Source organism: Leopardus geoffroyi, chromosome B1, assembly GCF_018350155.1.
Source record: "Leopardus geoffroyi isolate Oge1 chromosome B1, O.geoffroyi_Oge1_pat1.0, whole genome shotgun sequence".
NCBI classification, from domain to species: Eukaryota; Metazoa; Chordata; class Mammalia; order Carnivora; family Felidae; genus Leopardus; species Leopardus geoffroyi.
In genome coordinates, this window is record NC_059327.1 from 77142774 (window position 1) to 77166030 (window position 23257).

A 23257-nucleotide genomic window follows, 5' to 3' on the forward strand; every position below is an offset into this window, starting at 1 on the left:
AATTGTCCTTCCTTCTAACAGCACCCAATACAAAGCAAGTCCCTGCTTCTGCAGATCCTCCCTGAAATTATCCAACCAAAGCCCAAATTCTATGAAAGGTCTAACACCTTCTTACCAAGATGCCCCATGGTATACTCCAATGTCCATTCTCCTTACTACAGTGAGTAATAAACTCAACTTGTTTGACTACAGGTATGTTCTTGGTGGACTCTGGTGGTTCTCTCGGAGAACTGAGATACACACACACACACAAACACATGCGTGCGCGCTCTCTCTCTCTCTCTCTCTCTCTCTCAATTTCTTTCTCTCCCTCCTTCCAATAATAGTTCTGTGACCATAAGAGTTTGGGGGGAAATCATTTTGGAAACTATAATCACATGAATACTACATACAAAGAAAATTTGCTTTATGTATAGAAAGAAGATGGATAGAAGCCTAAGGTGGTTTATAAAACTTAACTGTTTTCATGTACAAAGAGAAAGTCTTTGAATATCCTTTAAGACTCCACAGTGGCATGGTTATGGCTTCTTACCACTGACATTTGTTCAAAGTCACTTTACTTCATAGTTAGCAGGCTGATAAATTGTCTACAATTATGTAATACAACCTGGGTATTAACCATTAACTTTCATCCTTACTCAACCCAAGATACAGCCTCCTCTTTAAGAGGCAAGAGGATAGGGGCACCTGGGTGTCAGCTGGTTAAGCATTGGACTCTTCATTTCAGCTCAAGTTATGATCCCAGGATTGTGAGATTGAGCCCCACAGGGGGCTCCACACTGAATTGGAATTCTTTCACTCTCTCTCCCCTTCTGCCCTTCTCCCCACCCCCCCCACCTCGCTCTAAAAATAACATAAATCTTTAAAAAAAAAAAAAAAAAGAGGCAAGAGGATATTACAAGCCAAGAACTCCCCAACTTCTTGTCTCTGAAAACTTTCATTGCCACAAACGTATTTCAGACTGTGACAATTTTTCCCACCTTCTCTCCCTTTTCAGTAATAGGACAGCCACCTCCTATTCGATGTTGAGTCGCTCCACCAGGATTTAGATCTTTCTGTCTCCTCACCCTGCAGTTGCAGGGACATTGTTCTTCTCTTCTCCATTTAACTAGGCAGCCCTCTCTCCAGAATTAGATACAAATACCTCCCACCTTAAACACACACAAATCCTCCCTCTCTTCATTCCTCATCCCACTCTACCTAATGTGCTTCTGGCTTCCATTCACTGCTGAGTTAAAAAGCACTCCTCAAATGTTTTTTCACCCACTGTTTGTTCTTCAGCCACTGTGGCATTACTTTTGCTCCCTGCATTCCCCTGGCTGGAACACCCTGATCCCCAAACAGGTCTTTGCCAAATGCAAAGTACACCTTCCAAATTCACTTGGTATCTTCTGAGGGCACTGGACACTAGTCATGGTTCTCTTCTGGAAATCCTTTTTTCCTTAGCTTCCACAACCTGGTATCTTTTGGTTTATACCTCTTACTTCTTTGGTTACTCTTTCTTGGTCTGCTCTTCAGGATCCTCTTCTCCCACGCATCTACTTCATCCTCCTTAGACTGTCTGTGGGCAATTGTATTCACCTCCACAGCTTCAAACACCACTTATATCCTGAGGACATCTCCAGCCTACTCCTGCTAGATAATCTATGGATATCTCACATGCTACTGCCTAAAACTAACTCCACTCCCCATTACGGCCACTCTGACCTCAAACTCTCTTCCTGAATTCCCCAACTTACTGAATGAAATTACCATCTATATGGACACCTACCCAAAAATCAAGACTCCTGCCTCTCTTTTCCCTTTCCCACATTCAACAGAATTGGCAAAACTGTCGACCTTGGCCTAAGCATCTCTGGAATCTATCCTCTTTGACTCTGCCTCCTCTCATTTCTCCTTGGATTAGAGTAGTTAAGTTCTCTATGGGGCCTCATTCCATCTTCCACTTAGTTGTCAAGGCAAATTTTTAAAAATGTAGATCTGATGTCATCTGCTTGCTTCACTGCCTTTGAAATAAAGACCAAACTCCTTAGCACATCACACACTTCCACCCTCATCTCCCACCACTTTCCCACAGGTTCCTAAGTCAGTGTCATACCAGTATATTTGCAACTTCCTTCCAAACCCATCATACCCTCTTATTTTCTTTGCTTCTTGTATGTCTGAAATAACCTTCCTCCTTCTCCCATCTTGCCTCTTTTTAACTGACCAGTCAAGATTACACACTCTTGGCAAAGAGGTAAAGCAATAGGAACTATCATGTATTGCTGGAAAGATTTTAAATTGGTTCCATTACCTAGGAAAAACACTATCTAATACTAGGTTTACAATATTCACATCATATGACCCAGGAATCCACCCCAGAAAAATATCCCAGAAAAACTCATGCACATGGGCACTAGCATGTGTATGTGGAAATATCGCTCAACAGCCACAAATGAAAAATCAATCCACATGTCCAACAGGAGAATATGCAGATTGTGGTATGGTCATGTCTACCAATAATACAGTAATGAAAATGAACAAGAGCCATATTAACAACCTGGATGAATTTTACAAACAATGGTCAGAAAAAAGATGACAAAGGAATACACGTAGGATTCAATTTCTCTCCAGTCCACAACAGACAAAACTAACTTGTATCAATTAGGGATGCCCTCATTGGTGGTAGAAATATAGATAAAAGAGTCAGGCTACTGTTACCTTGTGAAGAATTTTAACTAGGAAGGGACACAGGGAGGGCTTCTCAGATTCTGGAGATATTCTGTTTCTTGAAATGGCTGGTAGTCACAAAGGTGTTCACTTCATAACTCACTGGGCTGTACATGTATATGAATTTTCATAATTTCAATATAAAATTTTTAAAGTTACATTATTGTTGTATCCTGAGCTCAGAATGCATCAATTTCTCATAATTATCTATTCTTTCTTTCTCTCTTCCAATGGTTCTTAGTGGAGAATTTTTTTAATCAGGTGACTTTGTTGTATAAGTACAGATGCTCAGACCTCACCACTGTTCCAACTGAATCACTAGAATCACTGTAAGGTAGGACCAGAACAAGTAGGTAAGGGTTTTTAATTTCACAAGTGACTATGAAAACAACCTCTCATTACAAACCATTGCCTAGACTGGAAGCTCTTAAAAATACTATCTTTTTTGGGGCGCCTGGGTGGCGCAGTCGGTTAAGCGTCCGACTTCAGCCAGGTCACGATCTCGCGGTCCGTGAGTTCGAGCCCCGCGTCGGGCTCTGGGCTGATGGCTCAGAGCCTGGAGCCTGTTTCCGATTCTGTGTCTCCCTCTCTCTGCCCCTCCCCCGTTCATGCTCTGTCTCTCTCTCTGTCCCAAAAATAAATAAAACGTTGAAAAAAAAAATTAAAAAAAAAATACTATCTTTTTTATACTACCCACATCTAGCACAGTACCTGGTATATAACAGGCACTGAAAACATGTTTGTCAAAGTAATGATGGAAATGCAAACTTACACATCTCACAGTTTGGAGTTGCATTAGGTCTGGGTAAAACATTTGCACAGTGTAGCTGTTTATACAGAATGACCCTGGGAGGCTCAGGGTCAGGTTCCTGAAAGACGTTGTACATGACTGAAGACATTCTTAGGTCATGCCAGTCCACTGAAAGGCAACCTAAGGCATATATATGAAGGCTGTCTAGTATCTACCAACATTCCTAATTCATTTCAGACCAAAGCATCAAGAATCCAGGGCACACACTTATTTTTAAAAATTCAAGAATAATTAACATACAGTGTCATACAAATTTCAAGGGTACAGGGCACTTTTTTAGTCTAATAAATGTAATGTGTCTTTCAATCAATGGAATATGCATGTGTGTGTGTGTATACGTATATGTATATGGGTGTGTGTACACATGAATATTTTTAATGGCTAAATCACAGTAATCTCTCAACACTTAAATGTCAATTTACTGTTAGAAATTACAAATAGTTACTTTGCAAACTTACAGTTGGAAATTCAACAACAGTATGTTTAATTTTTTTTAATGTTTATTTATTTTTGAGAGAGAGAGACAGAGCGTGAGCAGGGGCAGAGAGAAAGGGAGACACAGAATCTGAAGCCGGCTCCAGGCTCTGAGCTGTCAGCACAGAACCCAGTGTGGGGCTCGAACTCACAAACCATGAGATCATGACCTGAGCTGAAGTCAGATGCTTAACCTACTGAGCCACCCAGGCGCCCCTCAACAACAGTAGGTTTAGCTTACTTTTATATCACTTCCTGTAAAGTCTCTATTCACTTCTGTGAAAATATTTAGATTAACTGCCTAATGCTACTAATTAGTTTGTAATTATAAACTATTTTGATATTCATGGCAGAAAATCAATTCTACAAAATTTGGACATTGAGAGTACACATACCTTGGAATGAAGCAAGCACTGAACTTTATGATACAAGTCTAAAGTGAAAGGGCTCTTCAAGCTTAGAAAAAAGCCCAGCTCCCCCTACACAGATTTAAATATGGTAACATAAAAATAGACAAAAGGAAAAGAAAGCTTGGCTGACTGACACTTTAGGTCTAATATCAGCAATAATCTTAGGAACCTTAATTCTTTGCTAACTTTCAAAACTGAGAAAAAAAAATTGCTCCAAAGGCATATAACCAAGGAAGATAAATCTGGGTATACTGCATCTACAAAATGGTTTGATGTCCTTCATCAAATAAGCCTTTGTGAGACTGTCCTGGGTGAATTAAAATGTGTGCATCTAAAGCACATCAGACATGAGTTCCCACGCCCATCTGGTTAAGAAAAATACAGGCTGAGGAAAAGTAAGGCTGATTTATTATTCTGTTGTGGCAAACAACTTAGTCAGGTTTTTTCACCCTAGCTGTGCAGTGCCCAGAACTTACGGGGCTCAGCAGAGTTACACACAGTGCACTTCTTTGGCCTGGAAGCCTATCCGACTCTTCACTCCTTTGCTGTGTCATGGCGGATTGCTGTTGCATTCGCAAAACAAATATAATGGCATTTCCTACAGGGCAGGTTTGAGGACACAAAATGGGATCTTCCATCTCTAAAACCAATGCTCTTTCAACACATCTGAAGGCCACTGGTTGAACGAAGCCGCATCCTAAAGTCACATCTGGCGGTACAGGCTGTGATACATTCCACTGAGAAAGGGGTACAAAAGCTACTGTGAACATCTGCATATCTATGAGTAAGTATGCCCAGAAATCCATGCTTCAGCATTGAAATTTCGGAGAAGTCTCACTGAATACCAAAAAAATTAGGTAAAAGTAGAAGAAATAATCCTACCAAAAAAAAACAAAAAAAACCCAAAAAACCAGCCTATTCACTAATCAAAAAGCTTTAACACTTTTCTCTAGTCTCTGGTAGGATGGAACCTACAGATCACATCCACTATCTTTTTGTGCCTTACACCTAGGACAAGCATGTTCCACAATCTGTAAGAGTTCACTATGACAATTTTTTTAAAATATGAAATTTATTGTCAAATTGGTTTCCATACAACACCCAATGCTCATCCCAAAAGGTGCCCTCCTCAATACCCGTCACCCACCCTCCCCTCCCTCCCACCCCCCCATCAACCCTCAGTTTGTTCTCAGTTTTTAAGAGTTTCTTATGCTTTGGCTCTCTCCCTCTCTAACCTGTTCACTATGACAATTTTAATTCTGTGTTTATTCTGACAAAATTTTAAATGTTTTTATCATTCTATTCTGGAACATGTGAACAACTGCTTCTGAATAAAGTACAGTCAGGCCACTCTGTCCACAGTTTTAACTCTTTTGACACCAAGTGGTATAACTATGCTGGGAGTTCATGAGGAAAAAGAGAAGTGGACTTTACATAAAAGATGTGTCTGAAGCAAGTTAAGGCCAGAAGACATAACTGTACTCTGCAAGAATGGAGGCTTGCTAACAGTGCAAGACTGACTCATTACATGGCATTTTGAAATACAGCACACTGAACTCAGCTTTCAGTGCCATGGTCACTTTTGGGAACAATTTAGCTTGAAAAAATAGTATCTATCTGAAGCTTTATATTTCTATTTTACATTTTTATTGATTATACACTTCTGTTGATATTTACGTTATCAAATTGTTTAGGTTGTATTGCTCATTTTTTTTTTCTTCAACGTTTATTTCATTTTTGGGACAGAGAGAGACAGAGCATGAACGGGGGAGGGGCAGAGAGAGAGAGGGAGACACAGAATCGGAAACAGGCTCCAGGCTCTGAGCCATCAGCCCAGAGCCTGACGCGGGGCTCAAACTCACGGACCGCGAGATCGTGGACTGGCTGAAGTCGGACGCTTAACCGACTGCGCCACCCAGGCGCCCCTGTTTAGGTTGTATTGGTGTATAAGACCTATGGTACAAGTATATCTACCTTTCTATGTATTTAAGTGACAATGTAATTAAAGTAATTAAGGCAATACTGGACTTCTACAAGTTAGCTGTTACATTTTCACATTGTTTTGCATTTTTAAGTGGCCCAAATATTGTAAAAGTTTAAGAAACATACAATGGTTTTCTTTTTTAAAGTTTATTTTGAAAGAGAGCAGGGAGAGGGGCAGAGAGATCATACCAAGCAGGCTCCATGCTATCAGCCCGACGTGGAGCTCAATCCCACGAAACGTGAGGTCATGACCTGACCTAAAATCAAGAGTCAGATGCTTAACGCGCTGAGCCACCCAGGTGCCCTGAGAAATACTATAATCTTAAGGATGCTGAAAAAGAGAGAAAACGTCAAACCACAATGTGCCCGGCTAATACTTCTAAAGCAACTGGGGCATAATGGATCAAGGGTCAGTCCTTCAACTGGCTCATCATCTGAGCAGAGATAAAACGTTCCTTGACAGAGTTTCCCCAACTTCGGGAGAGCTTTGCTTAACACCTTCCTCCTTCACCCCTTAAATCTCACTGTGAGTCTAAGAGGGAGACTTGGCCCCAGTTTTAAGCAAGTGATTGATAGTGATGATGGCTCAAAAAGATACAATGCAAGTGATGAAAAACTCAGAAGCCAGATGTTTGCCCCCAAAATAGGTGATGTTTGCAGGAGAGAAAGGAAGGAGAAATAGTAAAGTATGACCACTGTCTCAAGATGTCTGAAGAACTGCCATGTAAAAGTAGGATAAGTCGTATGTAGCTCCAAAGGGTGTCTCTAGAATACAGCAGGCAAGTTATAAGGGCATAAAATTTGGTTTAAGATGTTAAGGACCACTACCATTTACCAAAGAGCCACTGAATGCTAGGACTCTGCTAAGTGTTTTATATACATCATAGGGTTCACGTGGAGCCTTCCAACTATTGACCTTGATCACTAAACTAGTACAACATGAGTTCACAGGCTATTTCTCAAGTTCTTTCCTCACAGAGGCTTGATGAACATGAATGTAAACACTAAAATTCCATAACTTCTTTTTTCTTTCCTTGATTCTCTGCCAATGAGGCAAAATACCGTTAAGTAAAAAGACCAATATAATGGACAAAGGTACTGGGAAGAAAGCAACAATCGTTACCTTTAATAAATAATTATATTGTTATTATTCAAACTTAATCTTTTTTATTTTAGAGAGAGCGAGCCCAGGGGAGAGGGGCAGAAGGAGACAGAATCTTAAGCAGGCTCCATGCTCAGCCCAGAGCCTGATGTGGGGCTCACTGTCAACTGCAAGATCATGACCTGGTCCCAAATCAAGAGTCAGACACTTAACTGACTAAGCCACCTGGGTGCTGCAAAACTTAAAGTAATCTTAAGTCTGTAAAATATACACAGTGAAGAGAGAGATAAATCAGTGAAGATATGTTAAAACTTTTGAGAGTATAATTTAATCAACATATAAACAGCAAATAACATAGCAGGTCATAATTGTAGATTATTTTAGTCACTTTGAGATGCTTGCAAAGGTTATAGTGTAATCAAAATTACTTAAGTTGATCTCACAAGTCAATGTTTCCTATTCTTTCAGTCTATAAAGTAGAGCTTCTGACAAATTACAGTATGCCTACTCTACTGCTTTATTCTACCTCTACAAATCTAGCCAACTGTCCAGCTGGCTGTGGTAACTAAGAAAGGTTTCAAAAACACCTATATCCACCTATTCCCACCTACTAAAAGCTCTTATATATAGCACAAGAGTTAAATAAATCATCAAATATCTTGTGCCCAAAGGTATCTGTTGCATGGGATAAAGAAATGAATAACTGTGGTCCCAGGCCTCAACAGGTTTGTAATTTTCCCTTTCCGGAGAATGTTTTGTGGAGAAGAGCCTCCTACAGGTTATTGGGGTTCTAAGAACTCCTTCTAAACATGACCAACATTTTTGTTTTGTTTTTTAAGATTTTATTTTTTAAGTAATCTCTACACCCAACATGGAACTCAAACTCACCACCTCAAGACAACGCTCTACCAACTAAACCAGCCAAGTGCCCCTAAAGCTGGCCACCTTTTAAAAAGTGACATAGAGCCAGATAGAGCCAAGATCATTTCTCTTTCCCACTCCCTAAAGGATTTCCCAAGATCACTGAACTTTAAAGGGGAAAGGGCCTTAGCAATTACCTAACATGTCTTTCATTTTACTGGGGTCAAGCAAGGCGACTATGCAGAACTATGCACAGATCTTACTTTGCAGGTATGTAGGATAATGCATTTTATTCAGGACCCATACATGAAACATCCTAAATTGTCTTTACACCTACAGTGACTAATGAACTACTGTGATCTTCATTTTCTAAACATAAGTGATTAACATGTTTGGAGTTCTAGACTGCTCATACGCTGCGATCTATGTAAACCTGGGGGGTTGGAATAGACCCCATTTCCTCACAGGTGGTAGAAAACAGGCAGTTCAGAATACAGTTCAAAAGCAAAGGACAAAGACCTCGAGCTTCAGCCCCACCTTTTACTCATGGCATGAGAGGGCAATTTCTTTATCCTCTCTGAGCCTCCCCATCTGTAAAATGGAAAGACAGTGCAGCATATTTCACAAGATATCATAAAAGTTAAAATGAGACGAAACATGTAAAGGACTTCACACAATGACTGTAAATAAAACATCTCACATGTACATCAAATAAGTGGATAAAGATATATACATATTTATATATAGATATATACACATAGATATATACACACAATGGAATATTGTTCCTGAATATTATTCAGTCATAAAAAAGAATGAACTCTGGGGGGCCTAGGTGGCTCAGCCGGTTGAGCGTCTTCTGACTTCGGCTCAGGTCATGATCTCAGGCTCCGGTCATGATCTCATGGTTCGTGAGTTCGAGTCCCGTGTTGGGCTCTGTGCTGACAGCTCAGAGCCTGGAGCCTGCTTCGGATTCTGTGTCTCCCTCTCTCTCTGCTCCTCCCCTGCTCATGCTTGAGGGTTCTCTCTATCTCTTTCTCTCAAAAATAAATAAAAAACATTAAATAAAAAAGTTCAAAAAAAAAAAGGAATGAAATCTTGCCATTTGCAATGACGTGGATGGAGCTAGAGAGTGTTATGGTAAATGAAATAAGTCAGAGAAAGACAAACACCATATGATTTCACTCATATATGGAATTTAAAAAACAAAACAGATGAACATAGCAGAGGGGGGAAAGCAGCAAACCAGAAAACAGACTCTTAACTATAAAGAAAAAACTGAGCTTTGCTAGATGGGAGGTGGGCAGTGGGATAGGTTAAATGGGTGATGGGTATTAAGGAGGGCACTTGTGATGAGCACTGGGTTTTACATGTAAGTGATAAAATCACTAAGTTCTACCCCTGAATCAAATATTATACTGTATGTTAACTAACTGGAATTTTTTAAAATTTATTTATTTTGAGAGATAGAAAGAGAGAGAGAAAATGTGAGTGGGGGAGGGCAGAGAAAGAGAGAGGGAGAGAGAATCCCAAGTAGGCTCAGCACAGAGCCTGACAGGGGGCTCGAATCCATGAACTGTGAGATCATGACCTGAGCCAAAGTCAGACACTGAACCGACTGAGCCACCCCGGTGCCCCAGCTAACTGGAATTTAAATAAAAACTTGAAAAAGGAATGAATGAATGAATGAATGAATGAATGAAATAAAATAAAATATCTCACGTGTTTATGGCGAGATGGTGTTAATGTAAGAATCCTGAATCCTCAGAGTAGTGGTTTTTACTACTAGTAAAACTACTACTACTAGTTTTACTACTACTAGTTTTTACTACTAGTAGTGGTTTATCAATAGAAGAAATAAAAAACAGAAGTGGTGGGAGTATAGGCAGGTGGAAATGAGGGGGAAGAGATCCAGACAGGCAGTAGAGACCCACAGCAACTCCTCTAGCCTTCCCAGCAGTGAAGAAAGCAGTCTGACAACCACTGCCCAAGGGAATCTAGTTTATTTTATATCACAAGATCATAAACTATCTATTTCCATAGCTGAAAACCTTATGAAATATTGATATTTTCTTTTAACTACCCAAGTATCACTGTGTCATACTTGAATTCATATGTGATCTCCTGAATATTCCATTTCTTCCCCTCAACCTTAATAATTCTTTATTCTTCAAATGAAAACTTCTCTTCCCATTACTTCTGGAAAGAGCTTATTAGATGGCTGTATTATAGCATATCCAAATTTCCCTATTTTAGGAAATGAGAGGAAGAAAATAATCAGATTTGTAGAAGCAGGTATTCTGGAAAAGTCACTTTCTCCACAATGATGAGTGAGCACAGAATCTTTAATGTATCTAAACATAATCCAATTTTTCAAAGTATGTATTTTTTCACAAATATAGAGGAACAACTCAATTCATACAAAACTTCCCTTGACAACCAAGGGACTTACAGGTACAATCACTTTCTGGCCTACTTATTCAATGAGTTTATTGTGTGTGCAAGAGATCTGACCTCACCATGCTCCCAACCTGATACACCACTAATTACAAAGATCAGTGTTATAATAATAGTGCTAAGGAAAAATGCTGTGAGGTAAGAAAAGGGAAGAGTTCTAAGCTTCACCTCAGACTTTAACTCCAATATCTGTTTCTCAGGAAAGATGTTTTTCATCATCCTGCCCCCACCTCACTTCTGCTTCATTTACAGCATATGAGCTGGGACCAACTTTGTGTGTGTGTGTGTGTGTGTGTGTGTGTGTGCGTGTGTGTGTTCGTTCATTATCTCTCTTCCTCTATGAGCATTTTGAGGAAAGAGACTGTACCCTGGAACAGCACCTGGCACAACAACAAATATACTTTCGATCAACAACTATCTGAGACCAATATCCCTAAGGTCTAGAAAGAGACTTCATAGAGAAGCAATATTTGAAGTGGGTCTTGAAGAACCTAGGAGTCTGCCAGAGAAGGCTTGCACACCTAAAATTCAATGTTAAACTGCCACATCTGATCATCATAAATGCCTTAGTGTACTACTTTTGACTTCTATGTGCAAATACCTTATAACTCACAGAGTTTATGTTTCTTTCCTCACCATAACAACTTTTGAAGAACTCGATTTCTATTATTACTATAAAAAAATCTATCTTTGGTCGAGGGGAACCCTTACCCTATAATCTAGGTTCTTATTGAGACTCATTTTTACTTACAAACTCTCTCAGTAACTGTATTTTGGTTTAACACCTTCAAAGAGGTTGACCTAACCAAACAGATTCAATAAACTAGGCTTACTAGGAGAAACTCAGGAACATCAAGTGCTTGATCACTTTAGAACCTTATTTTTCTTAAATTCAAAAGAATTCAAGCTAATTTTCAAGTTCATGTAATGGAAGAATGGAAGTATCACCAAAACAATCAAAATTCTCTCGCAAAAAAAAATTCAATGTTTGTTGTTACTGAGGAGTAAAAGATCAAAACAACATAAAACAACATTTTACTTTGGAATGAGAGAGGCAGAGACAGGTGGCTATTAATATTTTTGACTCCTGGCAAATACTTCATCAGACCCTTACACCCACTACTTGCTTGGTAGTAGGACAAGTGCAGCCTTAGTAATTTCCTAGAAGATAGGTTCTGGGTAGGGAAAGGCAGCCCAGGGCATCATACACTCAGTAATCACTTAGAAAGGGGAAGGGTATATACTTTCAGTCTAGAAAGGATATTCTCTAGATAATCTGCCAACCTTTCATTCAATAGGAAAGGACCCTAATGCCCAGAGAACAGAGGTGATTTTTCCTTAAATCCAGTCACTAGAACCCAGGGATCCTGACTCAATCAGGCATTGTTTCTACTATCCATGAATCTACTATCCATCTCTCTTTAGGACATCAAAACTTCACAAATATAGCCAAAATGTTCAGAAGGGGAGAACAGTCATGAAACAAAAACTAAGACTAGAGGAGTGCTTGGCTGGCTCAGTCAGAGGAACATATGACTCTTGATCTATAGGTCATGAGTTCGAGCCCCAGGTTGGCTGTAGACATTACGTAAATAAACACCTAAGATTAGGAATTCTGACTCTTAGCCACAGACATGAGAACTTAAGAACAAGTCATCTGAACATCCTCAGTTGTCTACCAGAGATGCTGTAAGTTTGGCTGGATCACGGCTTCAGACAACTGAAACAGATTTTCCCAGTGCTAACTGTTATGACTCACAGTCCTCCTCTGAGAGAATGTGCCCATCCAGTTTCAAAGACTAAATGTAGTACAGGGATGCACAGCACCAACTCAGTGAAATTAATCCAGCAAGGGGAAGTAAACCAAAAGGCTGAAGATGCCTGCTGGTTTAGCATAGTACAGGAGGAGTGCCAGCCAACACCTGAACACTGTTTTCAGTCTCCAGAGACATTCAAGGTCAAAGGCAGAAGAAAAAATCTGGGCCATGCAAATTTCTTTTGTCATCTGAGTTCAACAGGATTGGGGCTCTAAATGAGTGTTCATGCCCAGCTGTCTTGAATCATCACTTTCTATTCTCCACTAAAAGCGTTTTAGAAAAACATTCTAGAAAAGCAGTATCTCCTTGAAACTGGCTCAGGTCATGATCTCATGGTTTCTGGGATTAAGCCCTGCATGGGGTTCTGCACTGATAGCATGGAGACTGCTTGGGATTCCCACTCTCCACCCCTCCCCCACTCACACTCCCCCCCCCCCCCACTTTCTCAAAATAAATAAATGTTAAAAAAGAAAACAAATGAACCAGGGGCACCTGTGTGGTTCAGTCAGTTGAGTGTCTCTTGATTTCAGCTAAGGTGATGATCCCAGAATCATGGGATCAAGTCCCAAGTAGGGCTGTGCATTGAGCATGGAGCCTGCTTGGGATTCTCCCCCTCCCTCCCTCCCTCTCTCTCTCTTTCTCTCTCTCTCTCTCCCCCTGCCACTCTCCCCTACCTGCACTCAAAACAGGGAGAGGGAGGGGTACTTGGTGGCTCACTCAGTCCAACTCTTGATTTTAGCTCAGGTCTTGATTTTGGGGTCATGAGTTCAAGCCCCATTTTGGGCTCCTCACTGGGCCTGAAGCCTACTTAAAAAAAATAAAATAAAATGGCCAAGGGTGCCTGGATGATTCAGCTGGAAAAGCATAGGACCCTCAATCTCAGAATAAGTTCAAGCCCCATGTTGGGTGTAGAGATTACTAAAATAATAATACTATTTAAAAATAAAATAGTTTTTTAAAAATGATCTAAAATAGTCAATTTTGACTATATGGGCAACACTACACAGGTGTGCGCTCATTTTTACTGATGCAAATAGTAATTTTGCAGATAGCTGGTTAGTTCTTCCTCATGATAAATCTGAACATCTGAGCACACAATTTTAACTAAAAATTTAAACTATTTAAATTCACAAATCACTCATATTAAGCATTTATTTTTTTTCTTGCAAACAGCCTTGAAACAGGGTATTCCACTCATTTTGTTGGAAATTCAAGACCTAGACAAAGATCCATTGTCAGAGAGAATGTCACTATGACAAAAGAAGGGCACAAATTTTCTTCTTTTGCAGTAATTTTATTATATTAAATACTGCTTGAAACAAGTAGGCAATTGGCTAGACCAGGGAAACGCTTCTGTTGTGCAAATTATTTGTTAATCACCATTTATCATACGGTAGTAAAATTTGGACTCTACACATTCTTATGGTTCCCCATCCTCCAAATATCAGTGAGTACATAATCAGAAGTAAACTTGTCAACTTTCAACTTACAGTTGAAACTATACAGTTTCAGTGGACCATGCAACACCTGGGCAATGACAAACTCAGGGTAAAATATGTGCTTTCATTAACTCATATGCATAATGGTCATCTTGACCACCCCCCACCATGATGATATTTATCTTTGGAGTACACTAATTTCATGTAGCAAATACACTGTTAAAATTACTTGAGAGTATATTAAAATTTTTGTCCTTCCTCAGACACTATGCACGGTATCCCAAGGGAAGGTGAGAAATGGGTACTTAAGCAATAGGCATTGCCTTCATTTTTCCACAGGGCTGCTAATCTGGCTTGGGTCAGTCAGAAAATGTTACTCAGTTTTGAAATATCTAGGCAAATTCTGCCTTTAAGTATTTCACATGATAAATCAATAAAGCCCTTTTAACAATGTATCACTTTATTTAAACTCCTCTGGCTGTCATCACCTCCTCAGGAGGACTTTAAAACCAAAACACACAAATGACCAAGTGAATGTGTGAAGTCAAGAATACACACACACACACACACACACACACACACAGGCTGAAGAGACAACTTAATTTGGGCAGGGTCCTCATCTAGCCAAGACAGGGAAAACCTCTGGTAACAATGACGAAGTAGAGAAACTCAACCACTTCCAGTACTCCTCAGTATAGCTACATCAATTTATTAGCGGTGAACTGGAGATGAAAGGGAATTATATGCAGGCACTGTGTAACAGGCATGTTGCTCAAGTTTCCTAATGTGTAAGATTGTCAAACTGTCTTCAAACCATAACATAAGAACATGATGAGATAATATAAGAAAAATAGTTGGCTCAAAGTTCAGTTTCCTTTCTGTGCTAAGCCAATATTGTTATCACGACATGGAATGTACCATCTGCATTAAGAAAAATGCATGAGAGGGGCGCCTGGGTGGCTCAGTGGGTTAAGCATCTGACTCTTGATTTCAGCTCAGGTCATGATCTCACAGGTTGTGGGATCAAGCCCCAAGTCGGACTCCAAGCTGACCGTGCAGAGCCTGCTTGGGATTCTCTCTCTCACTCTCTCTGCCCCTCCCCCATCCAAGAATAAGTTTTTTGTTTTTTGCTGTTTTTGTTAAGATGCACGAGAGCAGAAAGTATGCAAACATGCAGTCTGCATACACTTGAGTTCTGTCATCTTTATAGGTACTGTTTAGATCTGGAAAGAAGTTCTTAACTACTAGTGATGCCTTTTCCCCTTGAAAGGAAAGAATACATTATTGCAAGAATTCAAGGATGACACAACATACAGCCAAGCAGTCCCTCTGAGTGAAGCATGGTTAACGTTCTAGGATTACTAATTCATAATAGGCCCCAACTGCTGACTCCAACAGACTCTATCATCTTAACTAGCTACTTTCAGTAGGGGAGGAGGCAGGAGAGACTGACCTTGATTCACCTCATTACCAGACAAATGTAGAAAACCCTGTAGCACAGTGGTTTTCAATCTTGTCTGTACATTGCAACCACCTGGGGAGCTTTTTTAAAACTCCAACTGCCCAGATCACACCCCAAACATCCGAATATCTGGGGGCAGGGAACAGCCATCCATAATTTTTTAAAGTCCCTAGTGATCCAAGATGCTCCCAAGGTTGAGAGCCACTGTCTAGGATCATGCCTTCTGACCTTAAATTACACGCTGAAAGCCAAACTAGGAAAGTCAGCCTAGAGCGTTTCACAACCACAACTTCTGAGTAGAGTAGGTACAACAGGGTCCCAAACGCTGGAACATCACAGGTGCCTGCACCGAGGTCCACACAGAGGGCCAAACAGAAAGCTTATCATCATCAGATCCTCAGCTGAGAGCCACCTTTTCAAACAATTTGCACTAAAAACAAAAACTCCAAGTTCACCAATCTTAAGAGATGGCACGAAAGGCCACTGGGATTTTTTTTTTCTTTTTTAAAGACAAATCTCCGGGAAAGGACAGTATATATAGGGGCGCGCCCCACACACAAAATCTATAAAAAAGCAGACAGAAACGTACAATCCCATGGCGGCCTAGAAAACACCCCATAAACTCCCCTCTGCGCAGCGCAAGCGGGCGCGCGCCGGCCCATGGCAACTGCACCTGCTGTCGCGCTGGGCCGCACCTGCCGCGCGGGGCCCTCTCCTCCTACCTTCCAGCAGCTCGTCCAGGCTGGAGATCTTCCGACTGCCATCGATGGTATAGATGGTGCGGACGCCCTGGGGCAGGTTCACGTTGTCCGACAGGGAGCGGGTGAGCTCGATGAGCAGGGCATCGAAGGACCGGAAGCGGTCGCTGGAGATGGCAAACACCAGGCCCTTGAAGTAGCGGTCCCCATTCCGGTAGAAGCGTGCCTTCTTGGCCTTCTTCTCCGAGCTCAGAGCCTGCAGGGTCCGCGTGCGGTAGAAGCTGCAGTGGGCACTGTGCGCCGGGCTGGGAATGAGCCCGTTCCCCTTGGGGCCCGAACTGCTGCTGCCTCCCGAGGAGCTGGGCGCCCCTCTCCGCGACCCTGGTCGCGGCCTTTTGTCCCGTTCCTCAAAGTGCTCCAGCTCAATACTCCTGGTGCTGGCCATCGCGGCTGCTCCAAGGGCTCCCCACAAAAAACGTCCCAGCCACAACCTCTCGGTAGCCTAACGTCAATGCGAGAATCAAGTACAGGGACGTCTGACCGTGAGGGGCCTCACAGCGCCGGGACACCTGGCTCTGGCATCCCGCCCTCTCCTCGCAGGTGGGGGCCTCTGAGCAGCCGAGGCGCCGACCGGCCCGCGCCCCCACTAAAAGTGGCCACAGCGTCGAGCTGCCCAGCTCATTGTCCAGAGCGGCTCGCTCGATCCCTCCCGCCTACCGGGGAGCCTCACGGCCCCCCCGCCCCCCAACCCCGGTTGCCTTCTCCACCAAGCCACGCCTCACAACTCCCGCCTGGGAGCCGGCCAGGAGCCGCAAAGTTGGACCGCCCCAGGCTCGCCCCGGGCCCGCGGGCGCACACAAAGCTCGGGCGCCCGCCGCGGCTCGCGTCCGCCGGCGGCTCCCGGGAGGCTGAGGGGAAGGAAGAGGAGGGGGAGGAGCTGGGAGCGTGGGAGAGGCGCCGCGGGCCCGCAGGGGCGTCGCGCCCGGCCTCGGCCCGCCCACGCGCCCAGCCAGAGGCCGGGGATGCGGCGCCACCGCCTCGCTCCTCCGCAGGCCCTGCCCTGGGGCGGCGCGCGCGGACTCAGGCTGGGAAGGCAGTGCGGGGCCCCTTCCTCCCCCAGAGCCCGGCCCTAGCGGGAAATAATGCAGCCCGCCTCCCTCTCTGCCGGCCGGCCCAGTCCACCCGCGAGCATCCGCACCCCGACTCCGCGGGGTTGGGAGAAGGGGTCCCTGCCCCCAAAGGGCTGCCAAAACCCGGGAGGGAAGTGGGTGCGCCAGGAGAAGGGGGACGCACGGGTCGGCGCGGAGGCTCTGCGGCGCGACAGGAGCGGCTCCTCCCGGGTCCTAGGCAGCCCCGCCCGCCTGACAGCTACAAACCCGCGCAGCGCGCTAATGGGCGCAGCCGCGGCGCGCGCTCCTCCGCCTGGGAAACGTAAACGCGCAGGCCAAAAAAACTACAAAGGAAGGAGATTCAAGGGCAGAGATCACATCCCTAACTAATCTCCAAAGGAGGAACCGAGGCCAAACTAGGGCAGAAATTCGAAACATGCCATTGGATTTGGGTACAAAATTTACTTTTTAAGAGGAAATTTGAAGCTTTATTTAAAAAACCTTTAATAAAACAGTTTCCATTGCAGATTTGCTAACATAGGATGCTGAGTAACTTTGAATGAATCATCACAAGTTACTGGGTTTTGAGGGATTTATGTCAACAAATATTTCTTAAGAGCATGCCATGTGCTAGGCATTGTTTCCATCACTGGGGATGCATTAGTAAGGGAAACAAACACCTCCCCTCCCCCACTTGCACTCAAGTGGTATTAAATGTTGTAAATTTAAGCTTCTTATTAAGCAATATGTCTAACATTTGTAAGCACCCATCACATTGGAAATCTTAGTTTACTAGTGTTTGGTCAACAGTAAAAACATACCTCCTAAAGGCTTGTGAGAAACATTAGTTACTTCCATTTTGCCATTAGGGAAATATAAAACTAAAAGATGTTTGGTCCTAATCCAGCAGGTTTCCCAACCTACCCTGAAACCTTATTTATTCAGCACCCGGTTCTCTGGCCCTAGAAAAGAAATCCAAATCGACCTGTAAGTTAGGAAAGCACGGATACTTTTCTTAGAATGAACTGAGTCCTGACAACATGAATATGAGAAGGCAGAAAAATCCGCAGTAGTTCTTGAGCAGGTGTGAAGTTGCCTTGGCCTGGCAATGCCCCAGAAGAATCCTGTTCAGTGCAGCATTGTAGCCCCAGAGCAATCTTCAGGGACAGACCCGGACATAGCTGACTTCTAGAATCAGGCCTGGAGCAGGCCAGGAAGTCAGCTGATCTGAGGTTTCAGTGTAGTTTTCAAGGGGAAAATTTCTTTCTTTTTTTTTTTTATTTTTTTTTCAACGTTTATTTATTTTTGGGACAGAGAGAGACAGAGCATGAACGGGGGAGGGGCAGAGAGAGAGGGAGACACAGAATCGGAAACAGGCTCCAGGCTCTGAGCCATCAGCCCAGAGCCCGACGCGGGGCTCGAACTCACGGACCGGGAGATCGTGACCTGGCTGAAGTCGGACACTTAACCGACTGCGCCACCCAGGCGCCCCTCAAGGGGAAAATTTCTAAAATAGACCTCAATCCAGGCCAATTAAATCACAATTTACTGTTGGGCTTCTCCAACAGTAGTTTTTGAAAGTGCTCTTAATGTACGTAGCCAGGGTTTCCAACTACAGGCTGTAACATTAACAATCAAACACATAAGTGTTCTCAAACTTCGATGTACTTACATGCAGTGGGGGAATCTCATAAAATGTAGCTTCTGATTCAGTAGGTCTGGGATAGAATTTGAAATTCTACATTCCTAACAAGCTCCCAGGTAATGCCAATGCTGCTGGTCTTAGCACAGCACTTTCAAAAAAAAGGAACTAAATGGCAAATTCCTTGAGATAAGGCCTCATAAGTCCAAGTAATTGCAGAACCAATCAGCTTTGTAAATGACTTAAAATGGGTGTGTTCATTTGTTTTGCTATTACTATTTCTTGGAGGGGGGAAACACACACACACTTTCTAATCTATTGCTGTAGTAACAAATTATCCCAAATCTTGTGATTTACAGCAATAAGTATTGCTGTAAATTTCTTTATTAACTCAGCAGTTTCTGTGATTCGGAAATCTAGGGGCAGTTTCCCTTGAGTTCTCATTTGATTGCAGTCAAGATGTTGATTGGGGCTGCAGTCCTGTGAAGGTTTGACTGGCACTGGAAGACCCATTCCAACCTGGCTCACTCACATGGTTGGTAGGAGCTCTCAGTTCCTTGCCATGAGCACCTCTCTGTAGGGTCGCCTGAATGTTGTAACATCTCAGCTGGCTTCCTCTAGAACAAGCATTCATGAGAGAGCAAGGTGAAAACCATTATGTCATTCCCATAGCATCCTGTGAGTTACATGGGTCAGCCCTGTTAATGTGGGACAGAAGGGTATGACTACCAGGGGTCAGGGATCACTGGGGTCATCTTGCAGGCTGGTAGTGCAGGCTTCAATCACTCGAGCTTTAGAACACCGACTACACACATTTTCTCACTCAAAGATCCCTGACAAAAGATTTGGCCTTCTTTCATAGTAAATACAATTATGTAATATGCCATTATTTTAACATTATTCCCTAACATTATATCCCTAAATTGAAAAAAGATTACTGTTTCTCAACAAGAGTGAAGGGAGAAGAGAAAGAATTTCCACAGCTGTTAGTTAAAATTATTTTGCTTATGCTCTTTGCATTAATTTGTGTAAAGAATTTTATTCCTAACCCTCTTATAAGAATTAAGATGTAATCACTTTTCATAAGATATTTACTTAATATGTGGTATGTATCAAAACCCAGTTTGCCAAAATTTGAATTTTTATTGCGATGGCAAAAAGTTAGTTTCAGCATTACAATCTTAATGCAAACAAAATTTGGGGGTCCTAGGTGAGCAACTATTAATTAATTAGGGTTAATTCATAGTAGAAGCAAAGCAAATTCTCTCCTTTTAAGCCACTGCAGAATTTGAAAGAGTAGGATGTTTCAACTGTTATTTACTTTGTTGAGATAACTCCTTTTTTTCTAACCAAGATACACTATCTTTGCTAATCATTCGTCATTACAGAGATGGGTCTAATTTTCCTTGATGGTTGCAGATTCTACCAATTCTGTCTGCCAGGTCCTGATTGAAGAGGGCTTCATTAGGAGGGACTGGCCCTGACTGGCCCTTCGTGTGGAAGCCAGCCTTGACCTTAGCTCTCTGTTGGTGGTGGATTCTCTGTACCTTTTCTCACACCTCTTAATCTAACATTTGTCTGAATAAAAACTTTTGTGCAGACTGCTTTTATTTTTTTTTTTATTTTTTTTAACGTTTATTCATTTTTAGAGACAGAGAGAGACAGAGCATGAATGGGGGAAGGTCAGAGAGAGAGGAAGACACAGAATCTGAAACAGGCTCCAGGCTCTGAGCTGTCAGCACAGAGCCCAACGCGGGGCTCGAACTCACGGACCGCGAGATCGTGACCTGAGCCGAAGTCGGTCGCCCAACCGACTGAGCCACCCAGGCGCCCCCAGACTGCTTTTAAAAAAGACTTCATTTCTATGCTACAGAGAATCTAAGAATTTTAATCCAAAAGCTCTTCTCCATTTTTTGCATGATTACAAATGGCCCTTTTCTGCTCTTGATAAACAATAATTTTAAATCACGAAGTATCTGGATGTGAACATTTTCTTGATGATATCCAGGAGGAGTCTTTTAAAAACCATTTGGGGCAGAAAAGCTCAACTAGGCCTGAAGGGAAGGTAATTGTTTTTTGTTCTCAACACTTGTCCTTAGATCACACAGATTAGCAACACGATTTTAGAATTTTGGAGCTGCCTTTTTGCCAAGTGGTAACTCCCTTCCCCCAACCACCTCACTTCCCTACCTCCACCTTGACTAACAAATACAATGCAAATTTTTCTGTAGCATTATTTGTTTAAATGAGTTTTCGTGCCATACTTCTTTATGGAGTTTTACATAAGAAAAGTTGCCTTGAACATCTGCTGATTTTGCTTCATGCTACTTTACTTTTCAAATGCGTTGGCTAGTCTTCACTTCTGGCCAGAAACTTTAGCTCTTACAGGCAGTTTTCCAGCTCCATTATTTATTACCTAAAGATGCTTACAAGCCTTTTAGACCGCACTGTGCTAAGACTTTCTGCTGTCTCATGTTTTCATTCCTATTCACTACGTGCCAAACATTGCTCCCAGAAGCAAAAATGATGAAATGACTATTTTCAGTGAAAGGGCCCGGTGACTATGGACTTGAATTTTTGAAACTGAGCATTATTTTTAATTTCATAATCTTTAATGACTATACATTTTGGTGTTTTTGTCTAGTTCTAACAACAAAGGACAAAAAGCAAAATGGTTCAGGGAGAGACTGTCTCCATTTACTCCATAACCTGAACCTAGACTAGAAAAAAGATTCATATAAACTGTTCTCTTATTTGTTGTTTCACCTTGGGAGCCTTGCTGCCCTTTCTGCCATGATTCTTACAGCTTTTTACAAATATATTAATGGCTTCTTTGCAAATGTACACGAGGGAATTATTAAAACTACTTTTTCAGGTTCAGAAAATTCAAACTCAGTTTATTGGTTAAGTCTTTAAAAAATTCCAAGTTTCAGATGCCAGGATGGCTCAATGGGTTTGTTGAGCATCTGACTCTTGACTTCAGGTCAGGTCATGATCTCCCAGCTGTGGTACTGAGACTTGAGTCCTCCCTGAGCGTGGAGCCTGCTTCAGATTCTCTCTCTCTCTCTCTCTCTCTCTCTCTCTCCCTCTGCCGCTCTCCCCTGCTTGTGCTCTCTCTCTCAAATAAAGTAATTTTTTTTAAATGTGTATTTATTTTTGAGAGAAAGAGCATGAGCAAGGGAGGGGCAGAGAGAGAGGGAGACACAGAATCTGAAGCAGCCTCCAGGCTCTGAGATGTCAGCACAGAGCCTGACACCGGGTTCGAACTCACAAACCGCGAGATCATGACCTGAACTGAAGTTGGAAGCTTAACCGACTGAACCACCCAGGCACCCCTCAAAATAATTATTTTTAAATTCTAAGGCTAATTTTTTAATAAAAATATCATGAAGAAAATTCAAATATGCATGCTTTAAATGTATATAGCACACAAATTCTTTCTTTTTTTCTAAGAGAAACTGTGGTTATTATTTCCTCCTATTGGTACATTTCACTTCCACAAAGTGGGACAAAGATTCTCACTTTTTATGTAAATTCCATCTACATATTCAAAATTATGCTCAGTTATTTCGTGATTTACTAGTTCAGCTACAATAATCGTTCAGATGAAATAAAAACATTAAAATTATATAGCAACTCTCTCCTTAGAAATTTGAACTTTTTCTCTGAAAGCTTCCTAAGAAGCAGATCTGGGCAGGTAGTAGTGTTCCTACTTTCCAGATAAGGGAATGGAGGCACAGACAGTGATTTTCAACAATTATTTTAATAATATCAAAAGTGAAAGACCATGGAAAAGTACCACAGTAGACTCATTTTGTTTCTATAGAATCAAATTTCCTAAACCCAGTATAAAATTTACTCTTCAAATCTAAGCTTTTTGCTTCATTTAAAATTCAAAAAGAATTATCTTAAAATCGATCATGTTTCTAGTGGTTTCCTCTTCTCAGTAGCACATTCCATGTTTATATTAATACTGAATGTGACAAACTGTGTTCATGCACTTGAGAGTAAAATAATGATGTTCACGAGTACTTAAAGGGTAATAAAGCTTTTGTGATGATTAATCAGTAGTTATGACCTAGTTAAAGAAACAGATTATAGATGAGGAAATAAGAAAGATTAAGCAGCAGAGATAGAAATTGACTCCAGGGTATGCTAACTCTAGAATATGTTCATCTCAAGCATTCAAAATTCATTAATCATAAAGAAGTCTGTCTCTTTAGGAAGTTATAATTAAAAATTAATGATTTTTATCCCTATAGTAGGTTTACAATGCAAAT

At 41.9% G+C, this 23257-nt stretch overlaps 1 protein-coding gene across 9 annotated transcripts in view; it reads right to left on the bottom strand.

Moving 5' to 3' along the window:
• DCLK2 (doublecortin like kinase 2) overlaps positions 1–17572 on the bottom strand; it is a 152371-nt gene extending 134799 nt beyond the window's left edge. For 4 of the 9 annotated variants that reach the window (XM_045466005.1, XM_045465996.1, XM_045465987.1 and 1 more), the window contains exon 1: positions 16251–17568. In XM_045466005.1, the coding sequence (XP_045321961.1) occupies positions 16251–16671 (421 nt within the window). In that variant the 5' untranslated portion in view covers positions 16672–17568. Of the gene's footprint in view, positions 1–16250 lie in introns of all 9 variants that reach the window. The other 5 variants (XR_006709410.1, XR_006709408.1, XM_045466028.1 and 2 more) reach the window with 3 other exon arrangements.
• Positions 17573–23257: the final 5685 nt, after the last annotated feature.